The sequence below is a fragment of the Gossypium arboreum genome, chromosome 9, assembly GCF_025698485.1.
Source record: "Gossypium arboreum isolate Shixiya-1 chromosome 9, ASM2569848v2, whole genome shotgun sequence".
NCBI lineage: Eukaryota > Viridiplantae > Streptophyta > Magnoliopsida > Malvales > Malvaceae > Gossypium > Gossypium arboreum.
This window is the reverse complement of record NC_069078.1, coordinates 59,849,931-59,872,566: the sequence shown is the minus strand read 5'-3', so window position 1 is coordinate 59,872,566 and position 22,636 is coordinate 59,849,931. Positions and strand designations below refer to the sequence as shown.

General features: G+C 30.0%; 2 protein-coding genes across 3 annotated transcripts; both read left to right on the top strand.

Moving 5' to 3' along the window:
- Window positions 1-10,938: 10,938 nt before the first annotated feature.
- On the top strand, window positions 10,939-19,667 carry LOC108456884 (cullin-1). Of its 2 annotated transcripts, XR_008270727.1 has the most exons (21): window positions 10,939-11,172; window positions 11,568-11,724; window positions 12,526-12,625; window positions 13,729-13,914; window positions 14,480-14,527; window positions 14,615-14,818; window positions 14,904-14,981; window positions 15,088-15,177; window positions 15,264-15,344; window positions 15,465-15,527; window positions 15,655-15,690; window positions 15,777-15,863; window positions 15,935-16,084; window positions 16,371-16,426; window positions 16,512-16,632; window positions 16,742-16,903; window positions 17,031-17,174; window positions 17,248-17,466; window positions 17,562-17,729; window positions 17,842-18,085; window positions 19,226-19,667. XR_008270727.1 is itself a non-coding variant. In XM_017755618.2 (20 exons), exons 2-20 carry the CDS (start codon window positions 11,591-11,593, stop codon window positions 17,941-17,943), a joined length of 2,229 nt encoding a protein of 742 aa, XP_017611107.1. In that variant the 5' UTR covers window positions 10,939-11,172; window positions 11,568-11,590; the 3' UTR covers window positions 17,944-18,375. The 2 variants fall into 2 exon arrangements, 1 of the variants encoding a protein (XP_017611107.1); XM_017755618.2 differs by lacking the exon at window positions 19,226-19,667 and having other exon boundaries at window positions 17,842-18,375.
- Window positions 19,668-20,656: 989 nt separating this feature from the next.
- LOC108456295 (pentatricopeptide repeat-containing protein At4g15720) lies at window positions 20,657-22,451 on the top strand. The gene has a single exon (XM_017754891.2). It carries the CDS (start codon window positions 20,752-20,754, stop codon window positions 22,351-22,353), a length of 1,602 nt encoding a protein of 533 aa, XP_017610380.1. The 5' UTR covers window positions 20,657-20,751; the 3' UTR covers window positions 22,354-22,451.
- The last annotated feature ends 185 nt before the right edge of the window (window positions 22,452-22,636 follow it).

The window sequence follows — 22,636 nt, the reverse complement described above, 5'->3', positions numbered from 1 at the left end:
ACATACCAAAATGACCATATATTACAAGTACTTAAAAGTGACCAAAAGACTTAAACTTGCCTAAGCATTATAAGTCTAACATACAAAATACATACAAAATACATACTCCAAAGTCATATTCATACCAAGTTGTTCATTAGCACAACAACTACCATTGCACAAAAGCCCTATACATGTCATTTATAACCTTGACCAAAATAACTCAAAAACTACCGAAGTGGTTTCTGAATAATGTGATAGATCTCCAACAAGCTTCCAATCGGTTGAGCTTCTGACAATCTTCAAAACAAAGGAAAATAACTACATAAGCCACTAGTGCTTAATAAGCTCATATAATTTCAAACATAACTTACCCTTCTTAAGCTCAATTTATAAAATGCGCATAACACCTTTACCATACTTAAAAGCTTAATATAATCCTACAAGCATCACCAAACTCACAAATTAGTAGGCTCATGTATAATGTATATAGAAAATCAACCCTTTAACACATGGATATTCATGAATATAACATTCATCACATAATCATTTAGTTCCTTTCAATTCATTTGCATTTGTCCAATTTACTTTTCATAAGTTTATAAACAATTATCCATTTGAACACATGCCTTGCCAATTACTTTTACTTACCCGTTGAACCATCTAGAATTACATTGGATACTAGGGAATACTCACACATAGTGTACCTTTCCATTTAACAGTAACTTTTCCTTTTCATTAGTGCTCACATGAGCTGTGAAATAGGCCTGCACACATAAGTTGTGGGTCAGAATGTTAGCTACACAATATTGCTCACACGAGCTGTGGAGAATCTACAACAAATGCAGGACCTCAGCCATCGGTAGGACATTCAAGACCAGCACCCGAAATATGAAATCCTTAATGACATGTCATTCATATCCTAAGAATTCTTAAAGTTCAAATAGGATTATTCATCAGTCAATTACACAATTCGTCAATCTATTTTTATATTCAAGTCAATTTGTAACTAATATAATATAACAGATAATCAATCAAACTATCATTAATAAGATTATAATTCATACGAACTTACCTCAACAACTATGATTGCAATAACAAAGTTGAAGTCCAGTCCAAAACTTTAGCTTTTCCCCGATTTAAGTTCGGTTGTTGTTTATCATGATCTATATACATAATTTCATTCAATTAAGTACTTCAAATAACTTCAAGTATTCAATTCAATCAATAATTCACATTTTCATAAAATTATAAATTTACCCTCCTATTTTAATTTTTTGCAAATTAGTCCTTAAACTCGCAACTTGAAATTTAACCATTTTAACCTAAACCCATGTTAACCGGTTCTAATAGGGATCTTGAACAGCCCATAATTACCAACATTTCACATTAAAACCAATGGATTTTACACTTTCAACAATGCAATCCCTAATTCCAAATTCATCAAAAACCACTTAACAAAACAAGTTTGTTTAACAACCAAGATTAATAATCTATCAATTAACATCAAAATACATTCAAACTCAACTATGGAAAGTCCCTCAACCTTTAACAGTTTTGCAAATTAACCATCAGGCTAAGTAGATTAAGCTAAAACGAGCTCAAAAAACATAAAATCAATAAAAATGGAACTTGAATACATACCATGCAAGGTAAAACTCCACGACCGAAAGCTTCTCCCTCTTTTCTAATGACTAATCAATTTTTGAGTGTTCAAATGAAGAAGATGACCACATTTTCTTAGTTTATTTTAGTTTTAATTTTTAACTTACTATTTTATCCATTTTAAAATCACATAATTACAATAAAACCTATCCATGCACATCCAAAAACTTTAAATGTGGTATATTTATCAACTATATCCTTCAATTTATACTTCTAAAGCCATTTAATCCATTTAATTAATAGAAACCATCTTTTGCATCATTTTTCAATTTAGTCCTTTTTACCTAATTAACCAATTAAACTTCAAAATTTCTTAACGAAAATTTAATACTACCTTAAATTAACCCTATAGACATTAAATAAATATTTAAAATAATAACTCACTTGTTGGAGTTGTAGTCTTGAAACTACTATTTCCGGCACCACTAAAAATGGGTTATTACATCCTCTCCTCTTTTTAAACTCTCAGTTGCTATTTATGAGCTACCATACTTTTAAATAGGTTATTCTTTAAAAAAAAATCAACGTTGATACTTTTAACCAGAATAGTTAGTGGTGCCAAGGGGCAAAGCAAAGGCCTTGGGCCTCCTTGGTTAAATGAAGTAGTTTCAATTTTAGTCTCTCTTTAACCACTTGATTAATAATAAATTTGTTAGTACAAATCTTCTGTGAGGAAAATCTCGAACACACGAATATAACTCAAAAAAAATGAAAAAATAGGGCAAGGCTTCAAGGCATGTATCAAGGCACTATCTTTAAGGTTATATTCGCCCCCACCTAATTTGGTGTGCAAAAGAGTTTCAAACAAATTAACCTCGAGAATACAATGAAGCCAATGACTATTTATGTTTTGCACTGACGAGAATAGTCCACTAAACACTGAGTAATGTATAACAAGAAACTCAATTTCTACAAAGAAATTTTTGTAGTAATACATTATAGAATAATCTAATAATATTAGAAAATGAATGAAGGAAAGAAATAATTTTAGAATTTGTTGGTGTGATTTCCAAATGAAACCTCATTTCTATTTATAGGAATTTTCATGTCTCTTCATAGAGACATCTTTCAATAGGTGCCTTTTACGAATAATAGTATATTAAAAAGACATATAATTATTCATCTAATATTATAACTATTCAAGTAATATAGTTTGAATAGTTATAATTCTTTTCAAAAATCAAGTGATATAAATCTTGACCAATGACCAAAAGATATATCTTTTGATTAATTACACCCATTCATTTATAGTTTTTGGAACACTATAATATTTGAAAATGTTCCAACAAAATTTATATTTTAGTCCCTCCAAAAAATTAATTATTTTAGCTTCAACCCTTCCTAAAATTTTAAAATTCTATCTCGGCCTCTTCAAAAAAATTGTCTACACCTTTGTATAGTATTAATTATTAAAACCAACTAATGATAGTAAAAGGACCAAGTTATGTCAAAAAAGTAAAAGAATAACCCTCAATTTTAAGTACAATAGAGAGATCAAAACTATAATTTGACCTAAAAGTATATCTATTTTAACCTATGGTTGTATGGCATCACACAATTTTTTTTCGTGTTTATATTTATAAACGAAAAGCACATTAAATATAAAATAGTTAAATGGGAAAATATTTACTACACTCTCAATGGAATTTTTTAGACTCCACAAGTAGGGCTAGGGGGTTGACAAGTGTCTTATAGGGTGTAGTAAATTATTAAAAAAATATATATTAAAAAAAGAGAGACGCGTGATAATTTTTTAAAGCTGCTTGTGGAATAAAAAATTATATTGTTAGTGTACCAAATACTAAAGCTACTTAAATATAGAGTTTGTATCTATTAAACGGTTGATATATAAATCTAAATATTATCAGTGAATCTCATGATAACACCTCATTATTAAACATTAAGAATTAATAAGAATTAGGGTTTTTTTTCCTTTTATATTCTAATAGAGACGTGATAAAGATGAGGCGGATGAATGCGAAAGTGGATCGTAAAGTTTGTCAAAGTCGCAGATTTATCCTAGATCTCTAGACGAACGTAAACTGAAATGAAAAACAACGGAAATAGGCTAGTTGTCACAAACGAGAGTCAAATGAAATTAAAACAAAAGAAAGATGAGTCAGCTGATAAAGAGAACGAATTAGGGTTTCTTGGATGGAAAAAAAAACCATCCTTGGACCTTAAGAAAAAGCCCTAACCAGATCTAGAAAAACAAAACACAAATAAATTTGTTAGAAGTGATTTTAAAGACAAAAGCAAACTATTTTGGGCAAGAATGTTTGAAAAAATAAGAAAAGATTAAAACTCCTAATTTTGATGTGTTTCTTCATGGAACAAGATAGGAGAACATCTTTCTTGAAGCAACTTTAACCTAGAATGAAAATCAATAAAATCAGCAAGCCAAAACAACAAGAACTAACTTGAATAAGCAAGAAACAATAAATTAAGGACAGAAAATAGAAGATGACATCCTAAGAAGCCTTGGAAACATTAAGAATCTACAACTCCTTTTAATGGCTCTAATTTCCCCTCCAAGAAAAAGATCTTGGCAAGAAAAAGCTTGAAGATGATTCCCATAACATGAAAGATTGTTAAAACAATGTCTAAAAGAAACTCAAGAGCAATTCTTAAATAAAAACTCAAAGAGAATTATTATGAACTCAAAAAAAAAACATAAATCAATTGTGTTTATAAGGGTGGACGCTCATACTACTTATAGTCCCCAAAAATAAGTTTTCTTAACCCTAATGGAATAACTAACATGACAATTTATCAAATAAAAAAAACAAAATAATTATAAGTGTGGACTTTTAATGGGAATTCAGCCAAATAAATTAAATAGGCTCATTGGCATGAATTCTTACATGATGATTCACCTATTAAAATAAAATTTCACCTATAGTTTAAATATTTTACAATTTCGGCAACTTTGATAATTTGGCCTGATAGTCAATTAAATTACTTTCCAAACTTCAAGATGGGCTTGTAGACATTTTAATGGGTCATTTTTTCAAGAACTTGGTCTTGTGATCTATTTGCTCCCGAAATTGGCTAGTTTAAGGTCGTACATGAATCTAATGTGCCTTGGCTGCAAGATTTGGTTTCTTGGACCAAGATTTCCAAGATTTGAAATATTGATTTTCTTGATTATTAAAATTGTCTAAAATAACAAAATTGGACCAAGATTCAGTTTCTTGATTTCTTGAAAACAAGAAAACAAGAAAGTGAATCTTGATTTTCTTTTTCGGTCGTATGCACATCTAGGGCCTTGGTAACGAAGTCTTGGATGGTCTCATTCAATCTTGCTCGGATTTGCTTGGACTTCGACCTTGTTATTGAGCCTTGAGGAAATTTGATCCCATCATGTTCATGAGTCTGATTTTGAGCCTTGAGTCGCATCATTACGCCTGCAGTGGGTGGGTCCATCACCGATGGAAAGTAGCGATGACTCGACTCAAGGATCGGCTGCGATAAAGCTATTGAATTCAATCACAAAATTTTGATACCTCTAAATGAGATCCTCCACCACTTCTTTCTCTGATTTCACAACCAGTTCGTACCATAACGTGTTGTCGTAAGTTATAATTCCTCTGACCTTTACTAGTTTCAACGTCAGCTCATGGAATTTTAGGTAATCACTTTTGTATGCATTTACAAATACGAAACTAAAGCTCCCTTCTTCACTCCACAAAGTTTGAAAAGAGTTATGCTATCTCAATTTTAGAGTGTTCGATACAATATATATTTAATAGGGATATAGATGTAGACATTTTTTACCCAAACTTGAGAATCTAATCTAAATTAAAACTCAACTCAAGCTGTTTTGATTATAAAAAATCAACAATTTTGATACATCCTGCTTGAAAATTGAAACTAATACTAACTAGAAATAACTTGAATTTGAAATGACTTATACCATAAATGATCTGAACAAGTAACTCGAAATGACACAAACCTAAAGTTAGCAAAACCCAACATGATCTGAACCTATAACAACTTGACCTAAAAACCCCGTCTTTAAACCTGAATAATACGAACTCAAACCAACCTAAATCCAAAATTATCAATTCTAGATTAACTTGACACAAAAGTAATTTGACCCACCCAATTGACAAGTCTAGATATAATTAAATTTGTAAATAGGTTAGGTTGAATTACGAAATGATAGGATTGAACCTAGGTAAATCCCAAATCAAATGACCCTAAAAGCCCATTTTTCTAAGAAATAATTTTATATTAATTAAGTTTAAATTAAATAATATTTTATTTATTAAAATGTATAAAAAAATACTTACATTTTTTTTTTATAAAATCATCTAAAACTAAAAAGGCATATGAGGGGAAGAACTCAATCTTATGCTGCATTCCGGCTTTCTTAATAGACGATGCCCCTACCTCGAATGCTTCTTTATCAGGGTCAATTGTTATAACCTGCCAAAAAAAATTGTTGATTTTATTATTATTATTAGGTTCAATTGTGCTTAAAAATTAATCAATACAACATATTTTTCACTAATAAAATAATTAAAATTATGTTTAAAAAAAAACAGCATTGAGTGCATTGAGAGACATAAACTTTTTCATGGTCTAATTATTGATTTAAAATTTGAAAGACTTTAGACAAAAAATATAAGCCTATTTAAAATATAGATTAGACTCGAACTTGAACATTTAAGGTTTGGCCAAACCTGTTTTTAAGTTTGTAATGTTTTACATTTTGTTATTTTTATATGTTAATTTATAGTAATATATAATAATATTATAATGTAAATATTTAAAAAATGTTAAGATGATTATATATAAAATTTTAATAAATAAGAAATATAGAAAATTATTAAAATAAATTATAAATATATAAATATATATATTTAAAATGGGTAGGCCTAAAGTGAGCTTAGATTAACCATTTAACATGTAAGATTTTCACGCTTCACCTTGAGTTGATTATTTGTTTGTATAAAATTATAGAGTAAAATTTTTAAGGTTAAGATATACTCTAAATCACTATAAACTTTGTATATTTGAAATATAATCTCCTATTTTTATTTTTAAAAAATTATCTCCTTTTAAATCTTGAATTTAAAATTTTAAATCTAATTGTTACCACTATTGAACTTCTTTTATTAAATTTAAAGGTGTGGCATTTCAAAATTAAAAAAAAAATACTTAGTAGTCATGTAAAAATAAAAGTAAAGTTGAAAATGTTAGAATGTTTTTATTAAAATAGTGTTTATAAAAAATTGACGTTAATTGAAATCGTTAACAATATTAAGTATATAAATTAACTAATGATATTATAAAATAAATTAACTAAATTATGTTTAAAATTAATGTATACAAATTAAATCTAAAATTTAAACCTACATAGAGACTAAATTAGAATTTGACATTTTCTATGTAACCTAAAAATAGGTGGATAGGAACTGTATTAACATTATGTATTTAAAAAACTGGACACGTGTTAAAAACCTTTTATATATATTATATTAGTTTTCTTACTCATCCATATGTATATTCTTAAATTACTATGATATAAAATATAAATGGATTAAAAATTACAGTGATATATTGCACGCCCAACGTATAAAAAGATATAAAATTTGTGATTAAATTTTGATATTAAAATTGTTTCAAAATTTAATATATTACCAACATTTACATACTATTAATTAATTTTTTATGAAACAATATATCAAAGAATATATATATAAATATATATTGACATGAAAAGAAAATTAAAATACAATAACATAAAAAAATATAAACATTATATAAATAACTGAATTGCTCAAAATTTATATAAAATAAATTTACTAATATATTAAAATCTATATAAATATAAAACACTTAAAATATGATTGTAATATATACAAAATGAATACATAAAATACGTATTTTGCCATTAAAGTTCACTTTAAGGGCCAATCATTTACCCCATTCACTCACACTATTCTCACGCTAGTTGCTTCTTTGTAAAGTTTAGAACTTTTTCATCCATGCTCCTCATCCTCATGTCTAACATGTTAAGCCTTGTACTATTTTTTAATAAAAATATTTCTTTTTTTAATAAAATTGTTCACCTTGAAATTAACAATTTATGAACTTGATTTTATTAATTTTACTTGTAATGTTACATTTGATATCTATATTTCATAAAATGCCTAATGTTGTACTTATATTTTAAAAATATCTAATGTATTTGAACTATCCATACGTGTTTTATTATGATATTTATACTTATAAAATGTTCAATGCAGAACATATACTTTGAAAATATTCAATGTGGTACTTAAACAATTAATATGTGTTATTATGGTTACATAATTTAGTAAACTGCTAAACTAGTTAACGAAAATCCGATATGTAAAATTGTTTTTGATTATCAAGTCCGTATGAATAATATAATATTATGTGAAAAAGTAAATAAAAGAAAATTAAAACAAATATATAAGAATTCTGTTGATAAAAAATAATAATAATTATTAAAAAATCAATTAAAATTATTATTTCAGATGGATTTTTTTAAGAAAATTACTTTTTACTTAAATGGAGAAGATGCCATTTTATTTAGGTTTAGCATTTACATTTTTTTATTAATCACGTGTTAAGTTTTTTATTTTTCAATCCTTTTATTTTATTTTATTTAGCTTTTCACGTAATATTATATTATTCATGTAGACTTGATGATTTAGAAAAAAATTTCTCTATGTTAAAATTACATTTGTTGGTTTAGCAATTCACTAATAATGTTAGCAATGACTACTATAATAAAATATATATTGATAGTTTAGGTACCACATTAAATATTTTAAAATACATGTACCACATTTTACATTTTATAAAAATATAAGTACCATAACAAAACACATATTAATAGTTCAAGTACCACATTTAACATATTCAAAGTATAGATATTATATGTGACATTAGACACCCTGTTATAATAACAATTCACGTTAAATGCCTAAAATTTGCTTCATAGATATTTTGGTTGTTGCTATAATTAAAATTAAATTTACAATATATAAAAATCACACTTTAGCAACTAGCATTTTAGTTTTTCCAATAAAAAGTTTGATTCATATATTTCTAGGACTGAGTTGTAAGTTTTAGAACTTAATAGTTTATATATTACAATAACTTAATTTTAATTATATTACTTTTTAATAAGCCAAATTTATATTTTTCCTGATAAATTATTTAAATTATTTTAAAAGGCTTAAATAAAAGAATGTAATTAAATTATATCATTTTCTCAAATTTGGTATTTTTTTTTTAGTTTTGAGCGATGCTTAAATTATATTCTATTACCCAAAGTGGTATCTAAATTTTGGGTAGTGCCGAGAGAGCTCATAGGGCCCCGACCTGACCCCTAAAGTAGGAAATTTCTTTTTATTCCCTTCATAATTTATAAAATTTTAATTTAATGATAGTAAAATTATACTTTGATCACCCAAAAAATAGAATTTTGATTTAATTATTTAAAAATTATAAAAATTTAAAATATTAAAATGATAAAATTGTATTTTATTAATAAAAAATACATAACTTAATTCTGCCCCATTAAAAAGATTTTCTACCTTCGCATTTGCCTAAATAATAACATTTTCTCAAGTTGTTATCGAATTGTTTTTTTTTTGTTACAAGTGGTACTTAAATTATACTTTGTTATCTAAAATGGCACATAGACTATACTTCACTCAAATTACCTCAGCTATTAAAAAAAAAAAAAAACTCTTAGCCAATAATTTTGTAACATGTGACACTTTTAAGTGTTTTTTTTTTGTGTAAAATTTTTACCAAAATTATTTCTGAAAAATATATTGATTTTCTGAAAAAAATTTAATGTTTGGATGAATCAAATATAATATTAATGATAAATTTTTCGTAATTGATTTAAAGAAAAAGTCTGATTATTAATTAATTAAATTAATAAATAACATTGATTTGAAATTATATTTTCTATAATAACATAAAAAGCTAAAATTTAAGTAATATGTATAAAATTTGTAATATAATTAGAAAAATAACCAAAAGCATAAATTGAAGAAAATACCATAATCACGTGGCTCATAGAAATATAATCAAGCAACAATGTCTAAGTGCATAATTAGAGATATATTGAAATTGTCCATAAGCATACAATTTTCAATATAGGAACTACATTTAAACAGCCAAATTAAAATATGGTAAAACGTTGAAGCAAAATTTTATATATTACATAATAAAGGTAAATATTATAAATTAAAAAATAAATTGACCTTTAAAATGGATTTACAGCAAATCTCAATCCAATTTATAAATTAAAATTTTGATTTATTTTATAAGTTTTTTTTCAAACTCGATTAGCAAATTTAATCGAAAATTACTTGTTTGGTTTATTATTATAAATTTAATTTAAGATCAACTTATTAGCACTTAATAGGAGACCATTTTGAATTTTTTTATTTTTATTCAATAAATAAAAATGATCAACTGATTTAAAAAAAAGCTTGGGTTGAGAAAATAATTGAAATTGAGGTTTAAAAATGAAAAAAAAACTCATTTTAATTTATATTTTGTCATCAAAAACAGAGTTTAGATGAGTTTTAACGAGTTATTAAATTTTCTGTCACTATAGTTTTTTGTTTTTTTGTTCAATACATCACTAGAGTTCTTCAAGAGAAAACAAGAGAAATATGTTTATTATATATATATATATATATATATATATATATATAAAAACGCTTAAGAAAATGATATTAAACCTTTTGGATTTTTAATTAAAAATGATATGTGTTACGAAATGATTAATTAAAAGATTTTTTAATGGCTGAGATAGTTTAATTAACAAAATATAATTTAAGTATCAATATAAATAACGACAAATTTGATTTAATCTTTGTCTAATTTGGGCTATCTAGTGAATTATGTTCAAGAATCTTAATACTAATAAAGAAATTTTAATATATATTTGTTTTAATTAGTACTGATTTTGATTTCTAGCTTGAGCACAAATTGCTGGATTTAAAATAAAAAGCGAGAATGAAATTTATCTTTTAAAAGATAAACAAGTATAATCGAGTAAATTAAATCATATAAGTTTTATCTTAAATTGAGCTCAAACTTTAAAATGAAACTCAACTAAATTTTTAACTTTAAATATAAAACCCGAGCTTGAAGACTCAAATTTCAAATTGACAAAACTCAAGCTTCTAAAAACTTCAGTTACATCCCTAATTTTGACATCATTGTCAAAGTTTTCTGATTCACGGATATCAATAATTAGAAATCAATCCCTCATATTTTAAAAAGAAACAAAATGTGAGAGCCTGTAACACTAATATGAAATGGTTTAAGAGTCTACTTGTAAAATAAATAAACTAAGAACATGCTGTATATTATAATATTGCCAAATAATAAAAAGTAATTTGGAAAAATTAATATAGAAATTAAAAAAACCCAAAACCCGAAAGGTTCTTTCAATGCTTTGAAGCTTTCGCAGCTCGTCTTCTTTTGGAATTATTTTGCTTTTTTCAACGATTTCAGGTCTTTTAATTAACTTGAATTTTCTATTATTTTTTGAACATTTTTTCTTCTTTCATTTATCGATCAGTTTCTCTTTTGATTATCTCTTAACTTGTGATGGAATGGTTTTTTATTTTTTATTTTTTTGGTTCCAAATTGATGAATTCGTCTTTTAATTTTGGGTTAGATTGGATAGATTGGCTTTGATTTTTAAAGGGCTTTTCAGAAATGTTAAGTTTTCGGTTTAGTTACCGAGAAAATTTTCTAGTGCTTAAAGTTATTATTTTTAAAGATTATATATTGGGAACTTGTTGTAATTTGTGGGGTTTTGATGATTGAGCTAAGGACTATAGAATGTTGGTGATTTTGAGCTGAAACTTGAGCTAATTATCTAATTTGAACATTTTGTTTTGCAGATTCTGGCTTTTAGGGTTTTACGATGAATGAGAGAAAGACGATTGATCTTGAACAAGGATGGGAGTTTATGCAAAAAGGAATTACAAAGTTGAAGAACATTTTAGAAGGCTTGCCAGAGCCGCAATTTAGCTCCGAGGATTATATGATGCTTTATACGTATCCATTCGAAGTCATTTTGTTGAGTATTATATGTGTGTGTGTTAATTTATTACAAACATTACAATTTTAGTTTGTTATGTGCTATGGTACTCGGACTTGGGACTAAGCTTCCGATATGGTATGTTCGTCATGGGTATGTTAAAAAATTTCCAAGCTATTTCATGTTTGAGAGGTCATATTTCTACACTCGTATTTGAATATGTGTCACACAAGGTGTTAGACGAGGGTATTTTAAGTAATATGAAGAGTCAAAACAACCATGGTTATGAGTGGTTTTGTTTAATGTATTCCACAAATTATATCTCCACACATCAGACACAGATTTCGGACTATAGTAGTTTTAGCAAAAATGAAGAGTCAGAACAACAATGGTTATAAGTGTTTTTGTTTAAATTGTTTTTTCATGTATTTAGGTCATATTTTCACATCCATATGTGTCGGATGTGGGTTAGACAAGGGTAGTTTGAGCGAAATCAAGAGTCGGAACAACAATGGTTTTGAGTGTTATTGTTTCACATTTTTTCATTCTTTTGGAAGGTCATATCTTCACATCCATGTCCAAAAACGCGTCGCGCATGAGTCAGACAAGGGTACTTTGAGCAAAATAAAGAGTCGGAACAACAATGGTTATGGGTGTTTTTGTTCCATTTTTTCATATAATTGGAGGTCATTTTCCATATCAGTGTCTGATTATGTATCAAATGTGGGTGTCAGAAAAGGATACTTGGAGCAGAATAAAGAGCCAGAGCAACAGTGTTTATGAATATTTTTGTTGCAGCCCTTAACCTTTATTTACAGAACAATTTACAATATGTGTACCCAAAAGCCTCCTCATGACTATTCTCAGCAGTTGTATGATAAGTATCGAGAATCCTTTGAAGAGTACATCACTTCAACAGTGAGTCATTAGAATGTGGCTTTGGTTTTTGTTGTAATTATTTTGCTTATGTTTTTTAGATTTTGTTTGAACTTAAAAATATGTACTTTATGGTGACGTTTTTCTTGTTTCTTTGGGAATTGTTAACTACTTCAAGGGGTTAATTCTTAACAATAAGCATAAGCTAGTTGAAATTTGTGCATTAGATGAATCAAATGCCTTGGATTTCTGTTTTTTGTTATGATTTCTTTAGAAGGGGTGATCACTTCTTTGCGTTTATTGGTAGTGTAGAAAGCTATGTTTCTTGGAATTGGGTGTGAGTGCCGGATACGGTATGTACCTAGCACAGGTATGGTTAGACTGAAAAGCTGTTCCAGTTATTAGAGAATCCTTGGAGATCATATTCCCATATCCATGTGTTGGACACTAGTGTTAGACATGGGTACTTCAAGAAACATGAGTCTGAATAATATAGGTAGAAAGTGCCTTGCCATTATATATATGGAAATTTGTGTATCCATATCATATTCATGTTTATTGCATCGTGACCTTGTTTGAGGTATTCTATATTTTTATACATTTTGATATGTTAATAATTCGTATGATATAGATTTTGAAACTTTTTTGTGTTTGTGTTATGTTGTGTTTTATATTTTTTTCCATATCGTGTCTAATATTGCTAGGTCTACTTACCAACTCCTCACCCTGTGTTACTCGGATTTGAGTGTGAGTTTTGGATATGGGTGTGTGCCCAACATGGGTATGGTCAGATTTTTAAAGTTTTTCATGCATTTGGGGGATCTTGACGGTCATATCCTCATACTTGTGTAATGGACATGGATACTTAAAAAAAAAATGAAGAATTAGATCAACATAGTCCTCACCCCAACCACAACTAGAATCTGTTCGCTGCCTTCATTTAAGTGAAAAAATAAGTTGCTTTGAAGGCAGGTTTTAAGCCATTGAAGGAAGTGAAATCATTTTAGTTAAGCAAGTAATATTGCTGAAAAAAGAACAGATTGGCATTTATATATTCCGCTCCTTGTTGAACATTGTGTTAATTGTGCTATATCTTTTCATTTTGATTCTTTAGTAATACAATTCATAAAATATATCCTCTGTAGGTACTTCCTTCTTTACGAGAAAAGCATGATGAGTTTATGTTGAGAGAGCTGGTCAAAAGGTGGAGTAATCATAAAGTAATGGTTAGGTGGCTTTCTCGGTTCTTCCATTACCTTGATCGGTACTTTATTGCTCGGAGGTCACTACCTCCCCTTAATGAAGTTGGACTCACGTGTTTCCGAGAACTGGTATGGGCGGATAGGATGTACTTGCCATAATCTTGTCTTCTTTTTTTTTTTTTCCCTTCTATGTAGAGTAACATTGGCATCTTATATGCTAGGAATAAAAAGCCGGACCAGATCAGCCGGTTCACCTGGTTGAAACAGGAACTGGTGGTCAGTCTGATCCAATAGGTATAAAAAGGTAGATAGACGTTGAACTTGTCAATAAGTGGTTCAACAACAAAAAAATTGGTAAAAAGCCGGATCGGAGGAGTAAAAGACTGTTTCTATATATGTATCAAAATTTTATTTGTAATTACTGAGATTTAAGCTATTAATATATTAATTTTATATTAAAAATATTAACTTTAAGCTAAATGCGCTTTTCTGTTAAATTTTATCTATTTTTATAATTTACTTTACATTGAATAAGTGTTTAAAGTTTTTAAACATTAAAAACTCAAGAAAATATCAAACCAATCGCGGTTGAACTGATTGAACCTACTGAATTGGGAACTGGAGGTCTGATTAGTTCGATCTCCGGTCTGGTGTTCTTTTAACATTGCTTATATGATAACATTCTCTGGTTTAGGTTTACCAAGAGCTAAATGCAAAAGTGAGAGATGCTGTAATTTCTCTGGTAAGTTCAATTTTCTTTTTCGCATTAGTTGTGCACCTTCCATTTTTGACCCAAATAACAGTAACAAACATCCTAATCTCAAACCAGATCGATCAAGAACGTGAAGGTGAGCAGATTGATCGCGCTTTGTTGAAGAACGTTTTATATATATTTGTTGAAATTGGAATGGGGCAAATGGATTACTATGAGAATGACTTTGAGGCTACTATGCTCAAAGATACTGCTGCCTACTACTCGAGGAAGGCTGCAAATTGGATCGTGGATGATTCTTGTCCAGATTACATGTTGAAAGTATATATATGATTATATGGTCATTATTATTTAACTTTTGCCACTCAAATAGTATCTAATTGTTCGTTTTGCTTTCGTATTTCAGTCCGAGGAATGTTTAAAATGTGAGAAGGATAGGGTCTCCCATTACTTGCATTCTAGTAGTGAGCCAAAACTGCTTGAGGTTGGTATTTTCTTTTATAATACGAACAAATTCACCCTTCACCCTTTGGTCTTGGATGAAAACTTTTTTCTAAAAATGTTTATATATGTTCTTTTTTCTTTTATAGAAAGTTCAACATGAGTTGTTATCTGTATGGGAAACCCGACTTCTCGATAAAGAGCACTCCGGCTGTCATGCATTGCTCAGAGACGACAAGGTGCTTACCGGATTTATTAGTTATTGATTTTAATGCTTAATATATTATTAATTAACCATTGATCACCATTCTGTTTCAACTTTTAGGTGGATGATTTGTCAAGAATGTTTAGACTCTTTTCTAAAATTCCTCGAGGCTTAGATCCCATATCAAGCATTTTCAAACAGGTTAACTATTTCTTAGCTTCTCCACAGATTAAGTTATTATCCCTTTTCATTTATTCATCCTTTACGTAATATTTCCATTCTTTCACCATTTGAAATACATGATCTCATTTCCGATGCCAGCATGTTACTGCTGAAGGCACAGCTTTGGTCAAACAGGCTGAGGATGCTGCAAGCACCAAAAAGGTATGCATTTTTCTTGTCAGTCTTTCAGCTTATGGTATAAAAATCTGATTAAGAATCTAATGAAGATATCACTTTCTTTTTCTTAAAAAATCTCTGATCATATCGAAATGTTTTCTCCCTTAAATAGGCTGATAAAAAGGATGTCGTTGGCATGCAAGAGCAGGTAAAATCTTCACTTGTTCTACATAGCTTTTGATCGGATCAAAGTATGGAAGTTGATTTTTTACTTCTATCTTTTGTGGTTTTCAGGTTTTCGTGAGGAAAGTGATTGAGCTGCATGATAAGTACCTAGCCTATGTGAATGATTGTTTTCAAAATCATACTCTCTTTCACAAGGTTCGTAATAAATAGTGTTTCAAAGACAAAGTTTTCAAGATACATCCCATGATTTGTTGTATTTTCTCTAGGCTCTCAAGGAGGCTTTTGAAGTCTTTTGCAATAAGGGTGTTATTGGAAGCTCAAGTGCAGAGCTACTTGCCACTTTTTGTGATAATATTCTCAAGAAAGGTGGCAGTGAGAAATTGAGTGATGAAGCAATAGAAGAAACACTTGAAAAGGTTTGTTGTGATGGTACTTCGGCTTTATATGTTTTTTGAAGCACTTGTGTCCAGCTCATACTCAGACATAGGTATGGGGATATGATCCTCCAATGACCCTCCAATTACATGGAAATCTCTGAACATTTTGAACATTTGTATGTGTCCACATACCCATGTCTAAACTTGCACAGTTGCACCCTGAGTCCAAGTAACATAAGTTTGTCAGGCTGTACTTCAGTGTTCCATCTACTACTTGAATACTTGTTACATTTAACATTGTAATCTTTTCGTTGTAAATTTTCAGGTTGTGAAGCTACTTGCTTATATTAGTGACAAAGACTTGTTTGCTGAATTCTATCGGTAAATATTGTGCTTCTAAGAAGATGGAATTTATTTGGCTTGTAAAATCTAAACTTATTTCATTTTTGTGAATTATTGTTCATAGGAAAAAGCTTGCTCGAAGGCTTCTTTTTGACAAGAGTGCTAATGATGACCATGAGAGAAGTATATTAACAAAGCTGAAACAGCAATGTGGTGGTCAGTTCACCTCAAAAATGGAGGGAATGGTCGGTTGCCATTTATCATCTTTTGTGAACTGAAAACTTTTTATTGTTATCTCCAAATGATCTTAATTTCTCAAACAAATCTTACTCAAAACACTTCTTTGTTCTTCAGGTTACAGATTTGACATTGGCAAGGGAAAACCAGGCAAGTTTTGAGGAGTACTTGAGCAATAATCCGAACGCAAATCCAGGGATTGACTTGACAGTAACTGTTTTGACTACTGGATTTTGGCCAAGTTACAAGTCTTTTGATCTCAATCTTCCTGCTGAGATGGTATGTTCATAAATGTTGCAAAAAGAGTTGTTTTTCAGCTCACAACTTGCCCGTTTAAGTTTACCAGAAGTTACTAATATAAATTTCTTTCTTTTATATCCTTTTTTGTCCGTGAAACTCTTGTTAGGTCAAGTGTGTTGAAGTTTTCCGGGACTTCTACCAGACAAAAACCAAACACCGCAAACTTACTTGGATATATTCTTTGGGCACTTGTAATCTTATTGGGAAGTTTGAACCAAAGACGATGGAGTTGATTGTCACAACATATCAGGTAATATTGTTTTCTTTGTCCTCTCTAAAGTTGAAGAATCCTTTTTGCTAACACCAAGTCTTCATGGTTATAGGCCTCTGCCTTATTGCTGTTCAACTCCTCAGATCGCCTGAGCTATTCCGAGATCATGACACAATTGAACTTAACGGATGATGACGTAATTAGACTTTTGCATTCGTTATCTTGTGCGAAATATAAAATCCTTAACAAGGAGCCAAGCACAAAAACCATCTCTTCCACTGATCATTTTGAATTCAACTCCAAGTTTACTGATAAAATGAGGAGGATCAAGGTTATGTTTTAATGAAGAAACCTACCAATATCTGGTCTAACTCACCTTTCCACTCAACGATTTTGACTAATGTGATTTTTTCTTTTAACATTCAGATTCCTCTTCCCCCTCTGGATGAGAAGAAGAAAGTAATCGAAGATGTTGACAAGGATCGACGATATGCCATTGATGCCTCAATTGTACGTATCATGAAGAGTCGGAAAGTTCTGGGTCACCAGCAGTTGGTTATGGAGTGTGTTGAGCAATTGGGCCGCATGTTCAAGGTTCATATACAAATCTTTTCCTCTTATATGACATCTTCGTGACATCTTCATGAGTGTCTTCTGTTAAATTCTTCCTTTACATAGCTTTGTTAATTACATTTTGCAATCGCAGCCGGACTTCAAGGCCATTAAAAAGCGAATAGAAGACCTGATTACTCGAGACTATCTTGAGAGGGACAAAGATAACCCCAATACATTCCGGTATTTGGCATGATGTGACCTAGTCATTATCCTGTGACAAAGCAGTGACTGTTGCCGCTGCAAATAACTCGAAGCAGCTGGATATGATTGGTTCGTGACGAAAGTTGCATACACATAATGAGATGCTGCTGAGATGCTTGTACAGTAGGAGCCAGGTATGGCCAAGTTCTATAAACTGTGAAATTCGAATCTGAATCTGAATCAAAACCGAAATCGGAATCAATCTCATATCATCGTAGTTTCTTATTACTGCAAAATCCCATTTTATGACTTAGTTTATGCTTATTTGTTTTGCCTCCTCTGTTCCACCAACCAAGCCAAGAAAAAGGAAAAAAGAGAGTGTATTTTAGTAAACTCAAAGCTCCATCATGAATGTAAGTTTAAAATATGTTTGGATTTTTTCCCCGATTATGTTGAATGCAGCCAGCTGTTTTATGTTATGGTACTTGAGTTCTTATGTGATTTCCGTTTTGGGTTTTTTATGTGATTATATAAGGAAAATGAAGAGTTGAGATTTACATTTTATATTTTTTATATTTAGGAATTAACATACAATAATTATAGATTAAAACTCAAGATTTGTAATACCCAGATTCTCGATTATGTCATCTTTCATTAGGAAAGAAATATTAGAAAAAAGATTTGAGTTTTGATAAATATATCTCATTATACATTTAATTTTGGGATTTTATTAAGGTGAATTACACAGATTTTTCAACTATTAGTAAATCTACATTTTATATTTTGATTATTTAAGTTATAAATGGATCATTGAACTATTTAAAAGTTACTATTGAAGTTATTTAGTGGACCGTTAAGTTGTTAATGGATGTTAATATTTGTTACAGGGTAGATGTTAACTCAATATTTGTTATAGAGTAAATACCACCTAAGGTTAAAGGTTACTTGATGATTAATAAGTTTACATTTTGGCCAAAAGTTACAAATTGAATTGTTCTAAAGTTTTAAGGGTTTGAGAAACTCTTTCACAATTGTATTTCAGTAATTTTATTGCCGTCCGGTCTCTTTGGGCAATGAAACACACCAAATTAGAGTTTTTCTCTCCTCTTTCAATTTTATGATTTAATTTTCCTTGAAATGGTTTCAAATTTTGTTGATTTAAACTTGAAACCTTAAAGGAGAAGCTCAATCTTTGCCCACTGTCGTCAAATAGCCATCTGACTTTGGTATGTTTTTTTTTCTTAGCGAGGCTTTCTCCTTGACCTTTTGGAATGAGTTTCTTGATATTTTGATCCTCTTCTCTTTGATTTTATTCTATCATTTTGATTTTGTAGGTTCTTTTGGGGCTTGGTGAAACATTAGACTTTCGTTTTTTTTAATTCGCTTTTTATATGTTTTGATTGCGGGTGTGGTGACATTTGGTTGTTGGTTCGGGATAAGGGTGTGAGAATAGTTTGATTGTGGTTTTTCTTGGATTATGGTTTGGTCGAAGAAGAAATGGTGAGTGAGTTCAGAATGAAGGATTATCGAGTTGGTTGAGTTTAAACTGATGCATGGGGTTTACAGTGACTTTATTAAGGTTTGGGGTTGAGTTATTATCAATATTGTTTGGATTATTAGATTAGGGAGTAATGGTACAAAGATGGAGTGATTAAAGTGTAAATTTGTAAATTTACTAATAGTTCAGTGACCAATTTATAAATTTCTGAGATTGAGTGATCAACTTGTAAACTTATTACTAATTGAATGACTAAATTGTAAATTTACCTATGCCAACATCCACAGTCAGTCAGAAAATTATTCAGCTACCAATTTGTAACTTTGAATAGTTGAACAATCAATTTATAAGTTTTTGAAATTGAGTGCTTAGGTGACTGGGGTTTACTTAAATTTTTTTTTAAGTGAATGAGAAATTAGTAAAAGACAATTATTTATTTGGTAGAAAAAAGCATTGGTACAACAAATTATTCCACAATCAAGTTATCTCTAGATAGGCTCTGCAAGCTCTAATGCTTCTGCAATAACCCTACAAAATATTTATAAAAAATTAACTAAATCCAATTGATTTATGCATTTATATTTAGGTAAATTTCACCCAAGTCATTAAACTATTATTAAATTTTATTTTGGTTATTAATTTTAAAAAGTTACAAATTTGTTACTAAATTATTTGAAAATTTTTATTTAAGTCATTGGGTTATTTTTTTTCTAATTCGGCTACCAAACTCCAAGTAACAATTCAACGATCAATAAGGTGAGTTAGTGCCTATTTACGAGTAGAAGAATACATCTTAGATTCAAATCAATTTGATAGTATTGTTGAAGAAGATCAAAAAAAGAAAGTTATTCATATTTTGATTCGCAAACTCGTGATATTCAAAGTTGTTTTATGAAAAAAAAATTAAATTGTAAAAAAAAAAAGAGAACTTAAATGACTTAATGATTTTAACAGCCTAATGACTTAAATAAAAACTTTTGAATGATTTAATGACTATTTTATAATTTTTGAAGTTAAACGATTTAATGAGCTTTTAAGTGTGATGAGATATTTAATACGCTTGAAATATGAGTAGGAAATATTTTTTTATAATTGACTTTTTTATAAGATTAAAAAAACATGTTAACCTCATCTATCCATGAATAGTAATATCCATGAATATTAATATTCATAATTAAAATTAAAAAAATCAGTAATACTTTTAAAAAATAATTTGAGATACATTCCAATCTTAATTTTAAAACTTTTATCCGTAACTCGATTCATGCAAAAATCTTATTTAATATCCGGCCCAAACCAGACCGGTCCAAGTAACTTCACTGGTATTCTGTTTACCAAAATAGAAGTAATGAACAATATGACATGAAGAAGCGATTAAGCAATAATCTCGTTTCAGACGTTAACTCCCTACATCTTTCCGGCTCAAGTAAACCATTAAGCTTCCATAAAAAAACCCGATTCATCCAAACCGTTCAGACTTGCAACGATCTCGTTTTACCAACCTTAACCCACTCCAAAATCCTTAAATCCGGTCTCCTTAATGACACCATCATCACTAATCATCTCATTAATGGCTACATTAAGTCCCAACAAATATCCCAAGCACATCAGGTGTTTGATGAAATGCCTGAACCAAATGTTGTCTCCTACACTTCTCTTATGTCAGGTTATATCAGTGCGAGTAAGCCTCAACTTTGTCTTTGGATGTTTAGAGAAATGCATAACAGTCCGGTTTTGCCGAATGAGTTTACGTTCGCCACCGCGGTAAACGCTTGTTCGATACTTGCTGACCTTCAAAAAGGGAAACAAGTTCATGGTCTTGTCGAGGTTTTCGGGTTTCGGTTTAACCTCGTGGTTTGCTCTTCGCTTGTTGATATGTATGGGAAATGCAACGAAGTCGATTTTGCTCAGCTGGTTTTCGATTCGATGGCGGACAAGAATGTTGTTTCGTGGACTTCGATGATCACTGCGTATGCTCAAAATGGAAGAGGGAATGAAGCACTTGAAGTTTTTAGAGAATTCAATTTGTTAGATTGGGAGATTCCAAATAAGTTTATGTTGGCTAGTGTTATCAATGCTTGCGCGAGTTCGGGGAAGTTGGTTTCGGGGAAGACTACACACGGTGCAGTGATCCGACACGGTCACGATTCGAATGATGTAGTTGCTAGCACATTGGTAGATATGTATGCCAAGTGTGGTTGTATCGTTTATGCTGCTCGGGTTTTTCGGAGAGTTCGGAATCCTTGTGTGATCCCATATACTTCCATGATTGTAGCTTCTGGAAAACATGGACTTGGGAAAGTTTCTATTGAACTTTTTGAGGAAATGATTGATAAAAGAATAAAGCCTAATGATGTTACTTTTGTTGCCGTTTTGCATGCTTGTAGCCATTCCGGTCTAGTGGACCAAGGCCTCGAGTACTTCAACTCGATGTCATGGAAACACGGAGTAGTCCCAGAAGCAAAGCATTACACCTGTGTTGTTGATATGCTCAGTCGAATTGGTCGTTTTGACGAGGCATATCGGTTAGCAAAATCGATTCAGGTGAACCCTAATGAAGGCGCTTCGTTGTGGGGGACGCTTCTATCGGCTAGTAGACTTCATGGGAGGCTAGATATTGCTGTTGAAGCTAGCAAAAGGCTAATAGAATCCGATCAACAAGTAGACGGCGCGTACGTTACATTGTCGAACGCTTATGTTTTGGCCGGTGAGTGGGAGAATGCTAACGATCTTCGGAAGAAAATGAAACAAACCGGAGTCTGCAAGGAACCCGGATGCAGTTGGATCGATATTAAGGACTCGACTTACGTTTTTTACGCCGGAAACATCTTGTTCGAGAGAGGGACCGAGGTATTGAGAATGTTGAAGGAGTTGGAAAGAGAAATGAAAGAGAAAGGAAGGAGTAAAGGGTTGGTATTTGTTGACGTGGAAGAAGAAGCCATGGAAGAAACTGTTGACCATTGAGTTGATTACCAGTGTTAAAAAAACAAATTAAATCGATAGAACCCTGATTTATCTGGTCTAATATATATAAAAGAATATATATATATATATTTATATTATTTAAAAAACACAAATATATAAAAGAAATATGATTACAATTTTTTAAACTTTAATTTTTATTATATAAAATCAATTATTAAATATGTTTATTTTAAAATTATAAATTTGTTTTATAATAGTTAATAATTTTTTCAATTTTATTGATTTTAATTTTATTTTAAATAACTTTGAAAGGTCGCCAAAA

Excerpts from the sequence above, each read along its gene's own strand:
- LOC108456884 (XM_017755618.2), top strand. The coding sequence starts at position 11,591 with ATGAATGAGAGAAAGACGATTGATCTTGAACAAGGATGGGAGTTTATG. Across the intron at positions 14,528-14,614 it reads GAGATGCTGTAATTTCTCTG|ATCGATCAAGAACGTGAAGG; the intron begins GTAAGTTCAATT and ends ATCTCAAACCAG. Across the intron at positions 15,345-15,464 it reads TATCAAGCATTTTCAAACAG|CATGTTACTGCTGAAGGCAC; the intron begins GTTAACTATTTC and ends TTCCGATGCCAG.
- LOC108456295 (XM_017754891.2), top strand. The coding sequence starts at position 20,752 with ATGAAGAAGCGATTAAGCAATAATCTCGTTTCAGACGTTAACTCCCTA.